General features: G+C 40.8%; 3 protein-coding genes across 4 annotated transcripts; 1 reads left to right on the forward strand and 2 right to left on the reverse strand.

Moving 5' to 3' along the window:
- Positions 1-1449: 1449 nt before the first annotated feature.
- tmem128 (transmembrane protein 128) lies at positions 1450-5921 on the reverse strand. The gene is made up of 5 exons (XM_085776105.1): positions 5736-5921; positions 4285-4417; positions 3886-4047; positions 2116-2224; positions 1450-1979 (listed from the first exon to the last, which is right to left on the reverse strand). The coding sequence occupies exons 1-4, from the start codon at positions 5860-5862 to the stop codon at positions 2125-2127; spliced, it is 522 nt and encodes a 173-aa protein (XP_085632231.1). The 5' UTR covers positions 5863-5921; the 3' UTR covers positions 1450-1979; positions 2116-2124.
- Positions 5922-7923: 2002 nt separating this feature from the next.
- On the reverse strand, positions 7924-11386 carry lyar (Ly1 antibody reactive homolog (mouse)). The gene is made up of 8 exons (XM_085776106.1): positions 10901-11386; positions 10672-10786; positions 10470-10577; positions 10293-10373; positions 9456-9783; positions 8572-8640; positions 8329-8414; positions 7924-8209 (listed from the first exon to the last, which is right to left on the reverse strand). Exons 1-8 carry the CDS (start codon positions 11020-11022, stop codon positions 8072-8074), a joined length of 1047 nt encoding a protein of 348 aa, XP_085632232.1. The 5' UTR covers positions 11023-11386; the 3' UTR covers positions 7924-8071.
- A 791-nt stretch (positions 11387-12177) lies between these two features.
- zbtb49 (zinc finger and BTB domain containing 49) lies at positions 12178-17652 on the forward strand. 2 transcript variants are annotated; one of them, XM_085776108.1, is made up of 8 exons: positions 12178-12263; positions 12632-12831; positions 13569-14701; positions 14825-14871; positions 14981-15054; positions 15181-15263; positions 15443-15604; positions 16427-17652. In XM_085776108.1, exons 2-8 carry the CDS (start codon positions 12680-12682, stop codon positions 17155-17157), a joined length of 2382 nt encoding a protein of 793 aa, XP_085632234.1. In that variant the 5' UTR covers positions 12178-12263; positions 12632-12679; the 3' UTR covers positions 17158-17652. The 2 variants fall into 2 exon arrangements, with proteins under 2 accessions (XP_085632234.1, XP_085632235.1); XM_085776109.1 differs by having other exon boundaries at positions 12193-12282.
- Positions 17653-19951: the final 2299 nt, after the last annotated feature.

The raw sequence follows: 19951 nt of genomic DNA on the forward strand, positions 1-19951 counted from the left end.
ATTTGTCCCCGAGGGGCAATTAAAAGCAGCAGGTAGAGCAGCAAGCTTTAGTTAAAAGCAAAACCAAACAAAACAAAGAGGATAAATATAAAATAAATTAATAAATATTATTATTATGTATATTTATTACATTATTTATTGATCACTTAGCAGTAAATTATAATAAAGGTAACTTGTTAAATTTAATAATACTGACAGTTTACTTAATATTATTTCTCACTTTTATCAGTTTTGTCAGTTTCAAACGAACCTATAGTTCCATGAGGTGAAGTTGTATCAAAATATAAACTAATCATTTTCACACTCTCACTTCCTTGTGATGGAAATGGCTTCAACTCACAGTACGCAGCGATGACAGTTGTGCGCGATGAATATTATGTTGTCAGGATTGTGCACATCTGTCCTTTTGATGTTTAGCGTGGTCGTTTCACACACTTCTACCAAACAAAGCCCATGTGGACCGCACCACGCCGTGTGAGGTGAGTAACGTATTCGGTTCATCACGTTTTGGGGAGGACCCGTCACCTTTCCACTCTTTCAGCCTTGGAGACCCTCTGTCTCTCATTGGCTGTGATGTTTGTTTTTCTCAAGCAACATCATCACGAGACTTGATTAACATTAACTTGCTGTCTTGCTCCCCTGAGCCGACTGCCGCCCAGTATCGATTTCCTGATCACCAAGAAGCAGCGTGATAATGAAAGAGTATAGTCTAAAATCTGTTTGTTATCAGGGAACTTTAATGGCCGCTTGATTAAGAACATTTTGATTGGATTTGGAAGCGTCATATTTGCTGTCTGATGTTTGCACATCAGGGATATCAGAGTAACCTCTTCAACTGGCTAGAGACTCAGACAAATCATTGACAGCTTCACTCACAGAAAAAAGCCTTAGTGTAATGTTAAAAACAAAGGTTTTTAAAAGCTAAAAGAAAAAAAAAAAGTTCAATACATTTTAGAGGGGAATATTTTTCTATAATACATATTCATTATTTCAACCCTAATAAGTTAGCAATATATAGTTAATTACAAAACAATAATATAGATTTAAGAGTCCACTATTTGATTATGATGCATCACTGAAAATAATGCAATGACATCAAATCCAAATAAAAAATCAAATCCATACAAATCCTTTGTCAGAGGCAATTCTTGTTAATTTCTTTAATTTCTAAATGTTCCTAATACATTTGGACATTGACTTTAGCAAAAAGATGCAAGACTTTTACTTGTGTAGAGTATGTTTATTGGTGTATAAACTGATAAGAGCGTTGAAGCTTGGGTGAAGTATAAGAAAAGATTTAAATCAATTTTGAAATGGCCTCTTGGTCACATGAGCTTTTATTGAAGTTGCAGTCATACTTTCTTCTTAGCTTCTTGCACAGCTGGAAATGATTGTTTCTTTCACTGTTATGTGAATTTATAGCAATAATTTTACAAAGGCATTGAAATTAGTTATAAAAAATTTATTAAAGAAAAAAACATTTAACAGAATATAAGCAGACATCTTTAGATCTTTCCACAAAGTGCTTATTAAAAATAAATCTTTTAAAACTTGGTTGTTTTTTATTGACACAGCTATAAATAGTGGAACACATTTTTTGGAAGTTTTCTCCATTGCTCACACACTCTTTAGCACAACAGGCAACGTTAACAGAAGACATTTTGACATGTCACAGTAGAGAAAGCATAAGTGAACATTATCACATGGCTGAATTACATTTAGCTTTCTCAGTTTCATGGTTCATGTACTGTACATGTTGGCTCACTATTATCATGACTGTGCTGTACCGAGACCTGTGCTGTATCCACTACGACAAGTCAACATGACTTCTGTAAAAAACAAAAAAGGCCCGGTCTCAAAATCTTTGTTACAGCTGAGTATTGCGTATGTGTCAATGTGTTAATGCTGTGAGCAATGGTGGAAAACATATCAAAGACACTAAAACTCAATTCTGCGGTTAACAAGGCGCCCTTCTGGAGCTGCAAAACAAAAGAAGACATTGTGTTAGGTTTGATTCTGAGAATCTTGAAACATTTAATTTCATTCCATATATGCGTTCAACATGGCCATAATGTTTCTTATTAAAAATGTGGAAATTAAAAGTCTCGTCCTCACCTGTCACATTCATCCAAGCAAAGAGATAAACATGACCACACCCATGAACTGGGTGAAGAGGATGAGTGGAGTGAAGAACGACCATACTGGCCACAGTGCTATGTTAAAGCTACAAAAGAATGAAAAACAACAAATTACAAATATGCAAAAATGTTTATTTAATTGAAAAAGTTGTTTAACTACTGCAAACAGTGTCAGCGACCTACAGTTTATAATGAATGCACTTGATAAGACAGTAAATGCATGTAGTAAATCTTTATTCACTAGGGCTCTATAAATTATACTATACTACTTTTTTTGCATTTAAAGCTTCCTGCTTTCCTCTACTCACTGATTAAAAAAAAAAAAAATAACATGACAATGGACTTGTAATTTAATTTAAGTTAGAATAGTTAATTAACAAAGAAACAAAGACAAAGAAAACTTGATGGCCCATCAATTAAGATGAAGACTCCAAATGTCATAGATCAAACCAGAAGCATTAGCCAGGACTAATTTCAATTCATAGTTGATAAATTGAGACATTAACGATCATGTTTAACTCCCTTCTTAACTGCTCATCAGCCACAAACTCTCATAGTTATGAAATGAATACGTGCAAATGAGAAGCTGAAGCTCTATGACATGATATCAATACTTAAAGTTGAAAAATAATTTGGGTCCAAAATTGCTAGGTATAGGAGAATCAGCTGAAAATAACTCTCAACTAATTCCAGAGTGAGAAACAGCAGAGAGCTGATGTAAAGTCACTGATGTAAAAGCTTTGAAAAAGTCAAAGGCCCAGAGCTAAAGAGCAAACCGAAGCCTGTCTTAACAGGCTGGTGAACACATCTTAACCCGCCCCACAATCTTTTAGTACTTGAGATATTGGTCTCTTTTTTTAATGGTCTGGCCTCTGCGTCTCAGTTGAATTCAAGATCAATTGTTAAAGGGGAATTGCTGTTTTTTACAATCTGGACCTTGGACGAGTCCTTCAGATGAAATTAGATCCAGCCGAGAGCTGCGTATATCCATATAATGCAAGTCTACAGGACAGCAGAATGAAACCTCTAAATAACACATTATCTGCCGCAAAACTCATTCATTTCACACTTTGAGTCTGGGGTTACCTGTTATCAACATCCGGGGTCTGTAGGTTGACCTACTAACCTCTGACCTGGATGATATCATCTCTGATTGCCGTTTACCTTATTGAAAGTTGCTACTGCTAATACTATGGTTAGTTTCTGCGTGTTTCCAAATTGTCAGAACAAAATGAGCAGCTGGACGAAGTTCAGCTTCCACAGGCTTCCTCTCCGCAACCTGGACTCACTAAAGCTCTGGCTAGTTGCGCTAAAAATGGACCCGAATGCCGAAGCGAAGCGGAATCATTATTATCAGAATGAGCCGTGCTGTGGTCAGAGAAGTTGTTGATAACAGGTAACCCCGGACTCAGAGGGGAATAGCACTAGCCTATCATAACAAAATATTGGTGAAATGATCTAATTTTGTTGGAAGGACTCGTAATGACACCAACGTTATCTGGGCGACTAAATGATCGTATTTCATGCTAGAAATAAGGTCCAGATTGTAAAAAACGGCAATTCCCCTTTAAGTTTAAAAAAATACAATGACATTTTAGATAATAGTTTACCTCCAACTTTGTGGCAGCAGTTTGGGGAGTGCCCTTTTATGTTTAAATATGATGATGTTAGGTTTTTTAAGCAGATGCCAATGTCACTACGCAGCTCATTGAAGCAGTCTGCACTTTGACTCTTTTGAATGGTTTACCTGCATGATGCAGCAATAAAGGCTGCGGTGGTGAGGGGAGGAATGGCAGGATACTCTTGGTCATAGTGCTGGATGCCTTTGAACCACTCCAGGTACACAATGCAAAACATGGCCAGGGACAGGCAGATCCCAAGGAGTACCAGGCCCACATTGAACCACCAACTGAAAGAATTTGGGGATAAAGAAGGATAATTTGATGACAATGTAGTTGTAGCTGTTATGATACAAACCACTGAAAAGGGGAACAAACAATTTCTTTTCTTCTGTGTTTTCCATGAGCAACAACCTTCAATAATAATAATAGAGTGTTTCCTAGAAAAACATTTATAGAATGGATTACATATAAATGTATATGAGAGATCTGCACTGATTTTTATGTCTTCCTCTGAACTCGGTCACCTTTTGATGTCATCGTTCTCCATGATATTGCGGAGGAAATCCATGTAGTAGGTCACACCTACGGCCGCCATGAGCCAGAAAATGGAATGTCTGTTAAAACGAGGGAGAGGTTTGGCTTCTTTTTCCTCCTGACCTGAAAGAAAATAGAAAATACATTTCTAAAATTATAAGAGCTGAATAAGAGCCACATTCAATAGCTTTCATTCAGGACTTTAAAAGTAGATATAAGTACAGATTAGTTTGACTAGTTTTACAGTGTATTGCCATTAAATACATCAGACATATCTAGAACATATGTTTAACACTAACGCCACATCACTTAGAGTAGCCCAAATACTAAGAGGCTCAGAAAGAGTTACAGAATGGCATATAATTTACTACTAAATATGAGATTAGTCTTGCCTTAACAGAATGTGCTAAATCCCTGCCTTTCAGGTTTAAGGAGCTTTTGAGGAGAAACTGATAGTTTTCTTTGAGATAATCTTACGTCTCAGAAAACCATTAATCTCTATAATTTACTGGTTGATTAAACATATCAGAGCCTGTTGTTGGCTGCTGAAGTGTTTCGGCATGCTGGTCTACTCTGTGCCGAGTTCACAATGAACTCAATGCCTCAGACAAATAGTTGGCCTACATCTTTAATCAAAGTTAGGTCTGGTGGTCCAACTTGTAAGCCTGATAAAGCGTAACAATTAGCCTTGTCAGAAGGACCACTGCTGGAGTGTAAACTGTAATATACGCAGCCATTTATATGAAAGAGATGACCACTGGCATGACAACTGCTTGGTCTGTTGCTTGTATTACAGTCATCAGTTTACACTGGGCAAAGAGATGACCCTTGGACAAGGGACAGGATTGGAGTAAAGTTTCACTGTACTATGTTGCAGAGCTGACACAGCGTTTGCTCACAGTCAAAACAATCAAGAATTGCTGGATATCTGCCAGTGGGGGGGCTCAAACTTGGACAATTGTGTACTGTACAATCTACCTACAACCCCACCCCCACCCTGAGACTATGTTGTAGACACAATCACTGACAGTCAGTCAACTGTCAATTTATTAGGGACATCAACATAAACACTAATGCAGCCCAATTCACCAGTCCTGTTGTAAGACATACTTTTACTGTATGAAAACACAGATTACAGAACTGGTCATTTCTTTTCAACCACGAGATCCTACTAAACTGTCAACTAAGTGCATTTAATCATAACGTTAGTTGAGTGAAAGCAAAAGTCTCAACAGATTTAACCAGTAAATGTTGGCGACTTCTCTAACACTAATGTTTGCACAGGTAATCAGACAAGTTGTGTTGATTGAACATTATGCCACAGGAAGGACGTTAACGCCCAAACCAGAGCTGAGCAACGTTACCACCGTTTGTAACGTTGCAAAAAAAAGCTGTTAAAGTTGGCTAATAAACGTTAGCTCGTCCTGTTTCTGAGCCTTACTCTTTTCATCGTCGTCGCCCGATCTCGTTGTTTGCATAAGAAGCTCCGCATCTCTCTTAAATCGATTTCGCAGCGTCGCCAGCTCACTGTCGTTGAGCATTGTGTTGATGTTTTCATTAAATTGCATTGGAGGCTAAGCGCTATATGCTAACTAGCTATTACAAGGCAACGCTCTGTCAGAGTCGCTTTTTAATGACGCGGCAGTTTGCGACAGTTGTAGTTTTTGTCGTTTTTTTAAAAATTGAGATATAAAAACGAATAGGTTAGATACACATCTTAAACAAACACATAACATATTAACTGTATAATTAATGTTAAAGATTTGATTAGTATCTTTTAAAAGGGTGGCTTAGTTGTCTCCTATATGAATACAACACTTGGCTGGTAGCAGTTCATTGAAACTCAAACTCACATTAAATGATACAATAAGAGTATCAATTTTTTGCTGCATTAAACCTTTTAAAAAAAGAGGACTACAATTGCTAGTAGTGTTCATTATCTCCAATGCAGATAACAGTGAGGGACAAAGTCAATTGAGATAAATAAAGGTATTTTGTGTTTATCTACCTGAGGGACCATCTTGATGCAAACAGCATTAAACATACTGGACCACTGGTCTGGGAAAAAGATTATATCCCCAATAGGATGGATGTTTGCACACACACACACTCCTACCAGGCAGATTTGCTCCCATCCTTCATAAACTTTGCAGAATGCATAGTCGCTGGCTGTATTCCAACGTTTATCTTGAATGTCTACCTTTACATAGCGCTGGCAAGAATCTGACACTGCTGATACCTTTGTCCTATTTCACTCTCAATTAAAAACTTTCAACGAGGCAAAGACAGGCCATGTGTGCAGTGAAGAAACATGAATAATAGTTTATTGTTGGCTGCTACCACTCATTCTGTATTTCAGGAGCACCGTCAGTCACAACTGCCTACTTTTGTTCTACTTGAAGTATCTAAAACTAATGTGGACTAACACAGCAGTCCTGTAATAGATAGCTTGTTTGGTTTTCATGTTTGAACCTTGTTAATGGGGTAAACCGACCTCTCTGGCCTGTTGTCACCTAGGAAAATGGGACTTCTGCCCGCAAACAAGTAAACTGGGTCGGTACTTTGCATGGAGGAACAGCTGTTGTTCCAGAGTTACCTCACACTGAAGAAATTTAGTGCCGAGTCAAAGGATTAGTAAGAAACAAAATACCTGGTCAGTACAACCTGATCACAATACAAGCAGCACACAATAGGTGTACCGACTGTTGTACACTTTCTGTGTAATGACAAGAATCTGTACGGTTTTACTTTACACAGTAAAATTATTTTTGACAATTACAAAGCTGAAAAGACCGAAAACAGACTAAATAACTTGACATACATTGAACAACATTATGAGATGGTCATACCAACTGCCAAAGTTGGCACATTGCAAGGCCCCCTTTTATTTATTGGTAATGGAACCTCAAACTAACCTGGATTTGTTTTACAACAGTAAAGACAAGCTTAGTTTCAGTTGTTCTGGGTATCCTGTGGGGTCTGGATTAAGACAAAGTATAAAGTAATACTGAATCCCAATAAGGACTAGAAAACACCATTTTAATACTTGCAAACTTTAGTAACAGCTTGACTAATACCCAAAGTATGCAATATACAATTACAGGTAAGCAGTGTGATGAATGGACATCAGTGTTAAACCAGCTGGGATTAGCTGAGCTTCATAAAGCTGGGCAGATTTCCTCCTGTAGCTCCTCCTGTGTGTGCGTGTGTGCGTCTGTGTCTGCATGTGTGTGTGTGCACACAGGGCACAGAGGCTGCTCATTCTAGTGGTGGAAAAAATCAGACAGAATTAAAACTTCACCTGAGGCTGACACCAAGCATCTTGCTTCTATGGAGCTTCTGTGTCCCTGGCCAAGTGAACCCCGTTCGGGGTGCCGAGGAATGTGCATTAGCTTCGTCCCGTGTGAGAGTCAAATTCACCTCAGGTGCACCTCTCCTGTTTCCCTTCCCCCACTCCAACATCCAATCCCACAGATAAGGTGCCATTTCCCAGCCCTACCGTGGGCTAGGAATGTACAAAGGAGCAACGGTCTATCACAATTGTCATTTTATACATTAAACAACACTGACATGTTCTGAGGTAGTCTGTAAAAATCAGACTGAGTGCAGTCAGGGACAGGACACATGAATACAGTTATAAAATGATTTAATCTTTGAGATTATGTCATCTGTACAAAAGCAACCAGAGGAGGATGGCAGACAACACGAGGGCCATAACATTTTAAAAGTCTATGAACACAACATACATCTCATGTCAGAGGGATGATATAAACAAGTCTAGTTTATAAGTCTAACTCTTTCTTTCAGAACTCTAAATTTAGGATTGCTGTTGATCTTCTTGTTGAACAGCGCTAGAACCTCCTCCTCCGATTTAAAATTTCCATCTCCAGTGAAGGAGTAGTAAGCTGCCACAACCTGTGAAAGACGAAAAAGCACTTAAAATCATAGACAGTTTTTACCTCCTTATATTCATATTCATTACAAGAACATCCTGGGTTTATAAGCCAGGTGGGATGCTACACTCCAAACCTCACCTTCTTCCTTAGTTTCTTCACTGGCAGTTCCTGGTCAGGTGAGTCTCTCAGCACTGCCTTGATACTCCCCTTCCAATTGAATTTGCCTGTAAGTTGATCAGAAGCATAAATTAGCTTCTGGCAAAGGAGAACATCCACCGAGGGTCATTTTCTCTCTGTTCACAAACAACACTGACCCCTGGTGGCTCCACGTTTTAACAGCATCATTAGTCAACTTAAACAGATGCACCAGAACCACGTTACCTTTGGGCGCCGTTTGGTCCTCAGTCTCCTCTGACATGTCTGCATCAGCAGCCTCTGCTGTTTCATCAGCTGGAAAGAGAAGAGAGACATTTTATAGTGAGGAAAATTCAACTTTTTGCTTAAAAAATAAATAGATCGGCAAAGGGTGGACTATTAGGTCAACAGTATAATTAAAGCAGAAGTAAGCGATCCGGTCGTTTTGGCTAATGCTGCGTTCGAGGCAGGCTTTTGAAACCGTAAATTACAGCTTCAAGTCACAACTTACGACTTTGTAGCGTTCCAGGCAACCCACTCGTGTTTTTCCGACCTGTTTTACCTGTGAAAGTCACTATAACGGCCACTCGTAACTTCCGACCCGTGAACTCGTACCAGATCGAACTGGTACGACTTCACAGGTCGGAAAAACACGAGTTACGAGTTGCCTTGAACGCACCATGACAGTCCTCGTCCCTACGTCACCACATTCAGGCGCATCCCTTGGCTGCACACACAGCCCTTCATGCCGTTCTCTCTCCTCATTGGATAAAAATTGTAGGATACGAGAAAAGTTTTCTTCTCGGCTCAGAGCAGAGCAGAGTGACTGACAGACCCGTGTTTCGGTCCAAACACTCTATGTAAGTGATTGCTGTCGAAAGATACAACTATTTAAGACTTATATTAACACAAAAATATCGCTTACTTCTGCTTTAAACGTAAGTGTTTAATGTTACCAGATAGTAGCACTTGATTTCATTATCTTCATTATTTCACTAAACAAAACTTTGCAAAGCTGCCTATGCAAACATTGTATCACAACTGTTATCTACTATTAGAGAATATCCTGACGTTTTAACTTCATACTGGTTGACAGCAAGAGATAAATGTCAGAAAGATGTCTGTCTTACTCTTTGTTTTCTTCCTGGATGCCTTGTTTTCAGCACTGTGCCCGTTTTGCTCTTCATCTTCATCCTCTTCACAGCCGCGCTTCCTCTTCTTGTCCTTTTTCTTCTTCTTGCCAGGCTGCTCTTCCTCTGGGTCTTGCGTTTCTGTTTTTTCCACATTTTTCGCAGCTTTCCCGTTCTTCTGCTGACGAGCCTCTTTGCGCTCCCGTTTGTTCAGTTTCTTCTTCTCACCATTGGGTTCCCCATTCTGCTTTTCATTTCCATTAGTCTCCGCTTTGACTTCAGCCACTGTCTGTTCGTCCTTTTTGGTCTGCTGAGGGGCCTCCTGCGCCTGTCAGATGGTGGATAGGAAATGAAAATCTGTTTAGATATTGAAAACACAGACTATCAAACTTGTTTTCTCTTAAAGTGACATAATTTATTAATTTATTACAGGCAGACGGCAGAGCAAAAGCTGCATATTTCTGCCATGTCTCCCCTTATCAGATCAGAGCTGCCAACCAACCACCTCAAACACAGTTAAGTTTGCCTTTTATGCATTAATATGCTATTAACCATATGAAAAAAAATAACATTTGTAGCATAGTTTTCAAAGAATGTGAGCATGTGAGGTTGTTTATCCTTATATGTTGGCCATGTGACAGACTTGTGACCTTTCTGGGTCAGGATGTACCCCTGTCAGCTGGGATTGGCTCCAGCCCCCATGACCCTGATAAGTAATGTAAACCTGATAGTTGTTTTCATTATGTTTAAGCCAATTGTTGAATTTAATTTCAGCAGATATCACACAAGGAAACAGCCAGACAAACAAATGAGCAACCTATGACGGAAGAAACTTACCTTGTCAGCTGCATTGAGGATCTCCCAGACTTCATCATGAATACCAGTGTTGGCTATTCTGAGACTGTTTCTCATCCAGTTCTGAGGAAGAGCCATGAAAGTAACCCCCATTGTCAATCCACTACACTCAGTAAAGCATTATATTACATCATTGTTGCAGTTTGAAGAAACACCAACCTGAAACTTGGCCTTCTTTCTCGGTACATTATCGTACGCGCTGACTTGTCTGAGCACATCCTTTAACTTTGCACTGACCCCTGGTTTGTTCATGGCGTCGTTGATTCTCTACAGTAAAAAACAAAACAAAAACAGGTCAGTTATTCAAAGTTATATGTTAAGTTTTCCACAGACAAGGATATCATTTTAATCTGCGTTTCACCTGGAGCCACTGCTGCTGCTTCACGTCTCCTTTGTTCGCCTTGGCTTCATAGCCTTTGCCTCCATACTTCTGGTCTTCACTGATGCACTTCAGGTGGTTCTTGTAGTCATCACCCCTGTTCAAGACGTGCGGAGAAACATCACCTATGATTTAATGACCTATTTGTCTTTTTTTAAGTTAACAGTAAAGCAAAACAGCAATCAGAAAGTTTTTTTTTTTCTTTTCTTACCAGAAATCTTTTCCACAGTCAATGCAGGACAGCACTTGGCAGCCCCGGCACATGCCCACGTGTTTATCCACCTGAGCTTTTTTCAGAGATTCCCCGCACGCGTTGCAGGTGAAAAACACCATTTTGAGTAACAATAAAACAAAAAAAAAAAGAACAAAAAACGGACGAGTGACGAGTCTGATAATGAAACGCCAAGAGCCTTTGCAACGAAACAGGCGTAGATACGAGCTAACGTTAGCCAAGAGGAAGGAGGAGGAGGAGGCTGGTTAGTTACGTTGCCAGGATACAGAGTGTAATAAAACAAACCACTAGATGACTAGAGGAGGGTTTCCCGTTCCCGTGCGCGTTAACGTGACCAGTTGCGACGTTAAAACCGCCTGTCTTCAAAATCGCAATCCAAAGCGACGTCGGTCCTGCTCGTTTCCATCCGTGCAAACTTTTCAAAACACACGTGACCACACGGACGGGCGCTGTAGCTGCGGCATTAGTCTTCCGTGTGCAAAATTAACCAAGGATCAGTTCCCACCAGGGTGAAGCTTTTTTTTTTTCTCCCCCACAAAACTTTGTAGATTTCGAATATTTACACAGGCTGTATTCTTGTATTCTTTTTTTCACGTGACATCAATTTTAATGAATAAAATCTACAAGGCTTTAAAATACAGAAAACTGATAAGAAAAAAAACGTAAAGATAGATAGATACTTTATTGGCCCAAGCTGGGAAATTACAGTAACACAAATCCAAGGCACTATATCTCATATCCAAAATTATAACTATGTTTATCAGATCTGACGTTATTGGGGGGACGTTATCTTTAAATGAAATAATTTTTGTTATTAAAGGGTGTGATATTTTCTATTTTATTTTTAACCAGTCAAATAACAGAAGCCAGTAAGCCACATGGCTCCACCTAATCCAAACATTTTCTACAGTGTTTCTGCGGCTGGATAATACGCATTGATTGAACAATTTTAAATAGTACCTCTTTTGCTTTTGGGGAGATTGGTCATTTCAAATATTTAATGTACCTGTTTGAGATTTTTTGAGTTTCTCTCACTTGTTTTAATGTTTATAGCTTTTACAAGATCATGAAAAAGAATAACATACATGTCCATTTCGAATATCTGTAAACCAGAATGAAGCAAATTATTGTGAAAACGTTTCGCTTTTTAACATTGAAAACTCTTGTACGACTTTCATCATGTCAACTTCACCCCCGTGGTGATTACAAAGACGGTTTATATCTTTGGTGATTAGGAAATCTTTCTTCCGTCCCTGTTTCGGCGGACCGTGATAGAAGCTGCACCAGGATGTGACGCAGCAGTTGTCGCACTCGAAAAAGTGACCGATCATCCAAATGAAAGGTGGAAACATTTGATGCAGGTTTTTAACTTCTCTTTATCGCTAACGACACGGGACCAAATATTTTCGTGACTTCCAGTTTGTTGTTCTCCGACGCTGCGCCGGTCCGCAGACCTGTGGTCGGTTAGCTTAGCTTTGTAGCTCACTCGTTAGCAAATGTCCAATTTTTGCATGGGTGGTCTCGCAGCACAGACACTGGATTCTGCGCGGTTGTTGAATTATGTATCTGAATAATACACCAGTGATATTACCATTTGAAACATGTTGTCAGCACTTGATTGCACCACTCTTAATTTGATTACACTTCACAGAGTGGCACACGTAGAATTAACTCCTTCATAAGTGACATGTATTTTTTCCTCTTCTTTAGTCTTTAGATGGAGAAGTTGGAGCTGAGTGGTTCAGCAGCTGAGTGACCATGGACACCCTGTCCAGCCACAGCTCCTACCTCCTGCAGCAGCTGCAGGAGCAGAGGATTCAGGGGCTGCTGTGTGACTGCATGCTGGTGGTCAAAGGTGTCTGCTTCAAAGCCCACAAAAATGTCCTGGCTGCTTTCAGCTCCTACTTCAGGTACCTTCACATACATAACTTTATATATTTAAAGGGATAGTTCACCCAAAATTCAAATTTCACTCATTATCTACTCACCCTCATGTCCACTAATGGCTGGGAGAATTTTCAGAGTCCTCCGTGCCTTCTCGGAGTTACAGGGGGGTCCGCGCAGCAGTATTTGTCTATATAATGGTTGTGAATGGTGCTCACTTTTCTTCGTCCAAAAAGACACACCAAAAAACATCCAAATACCTCCATACTGCTCGTCTGTAATGTCCCTCTTGTATTGAAGCCCCGACATGAGAAATTGTGCGTCGCCGCTGGTCAGTGCAAATCGCCTCAGTGCAAATGCACTGACACAGGAAGAGCAGTGAACTGAGACACTGGGAGCTTCCGCTACAAACAAGCTTAAAATATAGACTTATTAAATTTTTTTCGGAACAATTTCTCATGTCGGGGCTTCAATACAAGAGGGACATTACAGACGAGCAGTATGGAGGTATTTGTTTTTTAGTTTGTCTTTTTGGACGTAGAAAAGTGAGCACCATTCACAACCATTATATGGACAAATACTGCTGCGCGGACCCCCCCCGTAACTCCGAGAAGGCACGGAGGACTCTGAAAATTCTCCCAGCCCTTAGTCGACATGAGGGTGAGTAGATAATGAGTGAAATTTGAATTTTGGGTGAACTATCCCTTTAATCTAATGGCATATTTGTGAATTTTGAGTGAACCTTCACTCCATTTCTTTTCAGGTCTTTGTTCCAAAACTCACCAAGTCAGAAGAACGAGGTGTTTAACTTGGTTATCCAAGATGTTGGTGGCATCGGGCAAATATTGGACTACATGTACACCTCCCACCTCGACATCAACCAGGATAATGTACAAGCGCTGCTGGACATCGCTCAGTGCTTGCAGGTTCCAAATGTGCAGAGCATGTGTAATACTTTCCTCAAGCCTTGTCCTCCACCAGTGGAGATCCCCTCGTTTTCTCTCCCGGGTATGCTGAGCTCTGAGCACGACTGCCTCTTGGGTAGCAGTCTTCCTCATGATGTCGACCTCCATTGTCCCTCTGACGCTCAGAGACCCAGCCTCGGCAACGACATGGACCATACCAAAAGGGTGCAGGTGTCTGTGCCGAATAACAGCTCTAATAACTGTGACACATCTAGCAGCACTCAGGCACCCGTGGAAAAACAGTTGGTCCATGGCTACAAGCTCCGTAACTTCTACAGCAAGCAGTACTTCAAACAAAGTGCAATGCAGACCAATAGTGCAGCTTTAAATCAAGGTCCAGGTCCTTTGGTGTTAGTGGAAGAACAGCAGTGTCAGCTCGGGGTCAACCAGGGAGGGAGCAACACACCTGTCTGCTCAGGAAACACAGTCCAGCCGAATCCTCCCAGCACATCAGCGGCTGTGGAAAAGAACCCGGTCTCCTCTTTAACACCCTCGGAAAACTTAAATACTCCCAACGCTGACTCGGCAGACTCCATGCTCAACAGACCGGTTCGCCCGAAGAAGGCCGTGTACCTGAAAAAATACAACTACCTGAGGTCTCAGAAGGCTTTGGAAGAGATGTGCGCTGAATCTGTCAGCGAGCCCGTCCTCAGCTGTGCCAAAGAGAGTCATCATCAAGAGGAGGCTTTGGTTCAGGCTGAAACTCGAGAAGTTCCCGTCGACAGCGTTACTGCAGGTGGGGAGAAGGTTCCTGAGACGGTGACGGATGTACAACATCCCAGTCCTCCTCCCGTGACCCAAGAGGAAGAGACTCTGCAGACGGCGCCAGAGCCACAGCAGCAGACAGGACACAAGCAGTACTGCTGTGATGCGTGCGGGAAGATTTTCAAACACCCGAGCAACCTGGAGCTGCACAAGCGCTCACATACCGGTATGTTGTAATTACCTTATAATAACCCGTTATACACAATAATACACTGAAGCTGAACTGATGATTTTGTAGGATTAATTGTAATGATCCTATCAGACCTGAATTTTTACTTTCTTGTTAAAGGTGAGAAGCCCTTTCAGTGTAATGTTTGTGGGAGAAACTTCTCACAGGTACAGTCCAGTACAGTATTATTCTGATTTGGTAAAGCTGTTGTTGGGTTGTCAGATTATAAAAGAATATGTAAGTGATTCTCTCTCTTTTTTCTTTTTTTTTTTACAGGCTGGAAATTTACAGACCCATTTGCGTCGACACTCAGGAGAGAAGCCGTACATCTGTGAGTTATGTGGTAAAAGGTGAAGTATCTCCAATATTTAATGCCATGTCTTCGTTTATTAATAATTTCTCCCCCCATTTCCTCCCCTGACTAAACGGAATCTGTTATTAATATATTTATTTTAATATTCATCTGTGGTTTCCAGCTTTACAGCATCAGGAGATGTCCATCGTCACAAAGTGGTCCACACGGGAGAGAAGCCACATCTGTGTGATATATGTGGTCGAGGTACGTGACACATCTGATCTCAGCACAATAAATAGTCCTCGTTACACAGCACATAAATATTTCTGCATAGTCAAAACTAGTTTGTAGAATTTACAGAGATTCAGTCCAGAAAATTGTGATTTTGACATTTTGTGCTCATGACATTAATGTGTCACTCTCTGTACATGTTTATCGCCAAGGATTTAACAACCTGAGCAATCTGAAGGAGCACAAGAGGACTCATGCCACGGACAAGACCTTCACCTGTGACCAGTGTGGAAAATCTTTCAACACGCACAGAAAACTTCTGAAGCACAAGGCTCGCCACGCTGGAGAAAAACCACACAGCTGTGCCACCTGTGGTAAGGAGCAGTCTGAGTCTGTTTTGCCGTTTTGTAGATTCAGTAGAGACAGCTACATTTATAACCATATATTATATTTAATAATAAAAATTCGAGACGGGTGCAAAACGAAAACTGCTTTAAGTTTTGCCTGTTTAGGATTAATATAACTTTACTTTACTTAACTTATTTTGTTTTATTTGAATGGGACAGTGTATTGCATTATAGCAAGGTGCTAGTTTCCGTCCGGAGTCCCATAAACATAAAAACAGTTCAATAACAGTACACATAATAATGTAGACAACACAAAAAGACAAAAAAGGCAACTATGACAATGAAGAACATATTGACAAACACATTCCACAGGTAGGGGGACCGTAAGAGTTTTGTTCGCGGAGATAAAGTGCACAAGTAACGGCTTTGTCTACTGCGTTTACCATGATTTATAAAACTTAACACCTTAAATGGTACAGAAATTCAGTGTCACAATAATTGCACACAAAATTACCTTTGTTACCAATACTATCAGTGAACTGTTCAACTATGCCTAAAATGTATGAAAGGGAACAAAACAACCTGAAATTATATCACCAAGTGAAAATTTGCATGTAAACGTTAAAATATTAACATGCCAAACACATCTATATTATAAGGGACCAGTCTTGACACCACCTGACATTGATGACATTTCTTTTTACCTGCAAAAAGGAACAAAAGTGAAAACATAACAGTGTTTTAGCATTAAACTCGCACTGTACGTTCGTCACCCACTCTTTACTAAAAAGTAAATTTTCTAACACATGCACAGTGTTTAAACTCAGTGTGTATCTTTAATGAACACAGGGAAGTGCTTTATTGGCTCGGGGGACCTACAGCGTCACATACGATCCCACACCGGTGAGAAACCCTACGTCTGTAACGGCTGCGGTAAAAGCTTCACCCGTTCTGCCATGTTGAGGAGACACAGCAACATGCACTGCAAAGGGGCTCCAGCCGACAGCCCGGTCACCGACAGCTCCGAGCAGACGGGCAGCTCAGAGGGAGCAGCCTCGTTTCATAAAGCCGTCAGCCACAGTAAACCTCCTGCCTCCACCGGTGAGCAGAGTTACTCCACCATGATACCCCACACAGGGCTGGACAAGCCCTCGCCACCTACTCCTTCACCACCACAGCCACCGCATATAGAGACTCCTTCCCCCAGCATGCACCTCAGTCCAGCTTCCACCCCCACACCTCTCCCAGAGCTGCGCTCGCTGGTTCCACATCACCTCCTCTCCTCCAACCACCAGGAGAGAAGCGACCACATGAAGCTGGCCAAACCCCACCTACCTCAGGAGGCTGTGTACGGCCCCTATGTGGAGAATGGGAATATGTCGGTGGAGATGGGCAGAGGTCTGGTGGGGAGGCCCTACCTGCCTCCCTCAGACAGTCAGTGCAGTTCATTCACATCATCCTCTAGCAGCAGGCCCACCGGTGGCTCCTACAGGTCCAACGAGGGCCAGTTCATCTCCAGCGTGACTCTGTGGGGCCTGGCAATGAAAACTCTGCAGAATGACAATGACATGGAGCAATAAAACACTTCTTCCAATAGTTCACAGGGTGCACACTTTTTTCACTAATGTTTACTGAGCTCTTCATTGGTTTAAACCGACCAAGTGAGAATCTCTTACATTTTCATATCAATTTAATAACACATTTACTCATAAGAATGAAAACTGTGACTGTGATGCTTTTCTGACCACATCCCAGTCAGACAGGTGATGGAGGACACCTACTGTGACATCACTTATCAGGACGTGGACGTGGACAAGTGCAACATATGTGACCATTAGAGCCCATAAAGAGCTGTATGTATTATTTTTTTTGCCCTCTGTCATTCTGTGTGGATCTGCCCTTTAAAATTTCACCCAGCTAACATCCAAGGATACATCACATTTGATAACAGCTTTTCAGTTTGTATATATAGCACTGCACTTTAAATTGTAAAAAGGCAAAAACCTATTTTCAATTATAAGTGTCAAATATTGACTAGTATTATATTCATATAAGAATAAAGGATGTAAATTCTATTCAATGTCTGTGTTCTTATTTAGTTGCTATACCGTGGGGACACGAGGAGACAGAATTACACTTTTTATTAATTCACTAATTAGTAATAATGCAGGAGATGAGAAGTAGGACCCTGTCATTACCACAAAATCAGGATGGGATTATCCAGTAAGAACTCAGCCAATGTATAATGAAATGAAAACAAAAGGCCATTATTGACAAATTATGAAATGAAACGTATATTAACCACATTAACAATGACGCAGTCTCATGTTCTTCCAATTGTTTTTTAATGAGTGTGCAACAGAACATATATCCTACTGTAGGTCAACATAAGAGCTTTACTGAGCTACTAAATCCTTCACTAGTGAAGTGTTATGCTGGTAGGAGGACAACAGAGGGAGCTAGAGATCCAGTGATGCAACTTTTTGTTAAATGTGCAAAAGGAATTTTGTGAGAAAACCTCAGATACTGTAAAGTCACAGGTATGGATCAGTTCTACGTTCTTCAAATCAGCTAATGTAATATGCAGAACACAAACACTACTAGCAACATACACTCAACATACAGACAGGTGACAACTTAGATGAAAGACTAAACTAAAAGTGCCTCAGTATCAGGTGTTGAGCCACCACATGCTGCCTTGTTCACATGGTGTATGAACACAATTCATCCAAAAAAATTCCCTCTCTTGATGTTTTGTTGATGGTGGACACTGTAGTCAGATAGATAGATAAATACTTTATTTATCCCGAAGGAAATTCAGTTTCTCAGCTGCACAATAAACAACGTCATTCACAGCAAGACATAAAATAGTAAATTGCAGTGGAAAGTGCAAATGCACAACTCTGACATGTTGGTCCTTGATGAATGAAGATCTGGCGAGTGTGTGGCCATCATTCTTCAGTGACCCCTTCAGGTTTTTTCCTTTAATCTGTGCCCATCTGTAAAACCTTGTTATGTAATCCCCTGTCCCCTCTGACCAAGAGCCTGGAGGTGAACATTGCTCATGGGATGGATTTGGTGTGTTTTGTTTTTTTATGGAGTAAAAGTGTGATTCACATCCATAAACACTGTGCACCAGTAAACATTGTGCAGCACCACTGCAGCGGGCGAGACTAAAGCAGAACGCATTCGCTGCAAGATAGGCGGCCGATAATTGGCTGTCATTGTCAAAACATACTGGCCCTGTTACCCCAATGCCTGCTGGATTAGTTGCCTAGCAACACATTGGATACGTCTGTTATCATGGTGTCCTTTCTCCTTCGTTTCCCTTTCCATCAGTGACTCCGACCACGGATGGACAAGATGGGATTCTGGGTAGAGGAAGTGTATACCTGACCCTGATGTTTCGCGCTCTGAGAAGAGTGTCGTGTGTGTGTGTGTGTGTGTGTGTGTGTGTGTGTGTGTGTGTGTGTGTGTGTTTTTGTGTTTGTCAGATATGTTTATGTCACAATATTCCTACGTTCTTGTGCTCCTGTCACACTCTATTACTCACGATACCTGCATGTTAAAGTTGTAGTTTGTTTTTTATTCACACAGTTTTGTTTCCTATACAATGTGTTAACTACATCTCAGACCACAAATGTGACGTCTGGCTCATCTGTAGCTGATAGAAATAACATAAAAATGTGAACATAGGCCTACACCACGCAGGCTTTGGATATGTATTTTTAACCTGCGTGTTCACAGACACACACCTGGGCTGCAGAGAACCCTTCTGGTGTTGATGGATGAAGCATTTGGAAGAGACTCATTACACTGTAATAACCAGTGTTACTTTCCAACGCCAGGGTGAGTGACTTTGAGGGTGAATTGTCTCTTCTCATGACCCTCTCTTCTCCCTCACCCCCCTCTCTCTCCTCCCCTCCTCCTCCTCCTCCTCCTCTCTGTTGCTCTCTCTCTCTCTTTCCCCCCATCATGCTAAAGTTAATCCTGATTATGTACGCTGTCTAACTGGTGCAGAATGAAACCAGGGCTAATGCCATTTTACCCAGAAATATTTCCAAAGCTCGTCTATTGTTCCAGTATCTAATCATGTTTCATTGCTTTGTGTTGTCACAGGCATATGAGGATAGGTTTAATTAACAAGCGAGTGTGAAATATATGAATCCATCCAAATTCGCCCAACTGTGGCGTTGAGCTGCGGAGAGTGAGCAGAACACAATCAGGTCTTGTGTTCTCTTTTGCTGTTTTTCACCTATAAATGTGCATATTTGATGAATTTCTTGCTTATCTTGATATTTTTATGATTCTTTTCCTGTTGTTTCATTCTCATATAAAGAATCCTCCCATCTCTTCTTGCTTTTCTGACTAATA

The sequence above is a fragment of the Trachurus japonicus genome, chromosome 5 (assembly GCF_045865225.1).
Source record: "Trachurus japonicus isolate A0001 chromosome 5, Traja_1.0".
In the NCBI taxonomy this organism is placed as follows: Eukaryota; Metazoa; Chordata; class Actinopteri; order Carangiformes; family Carangidae; genus Trachurus; species Trachurus japonicus.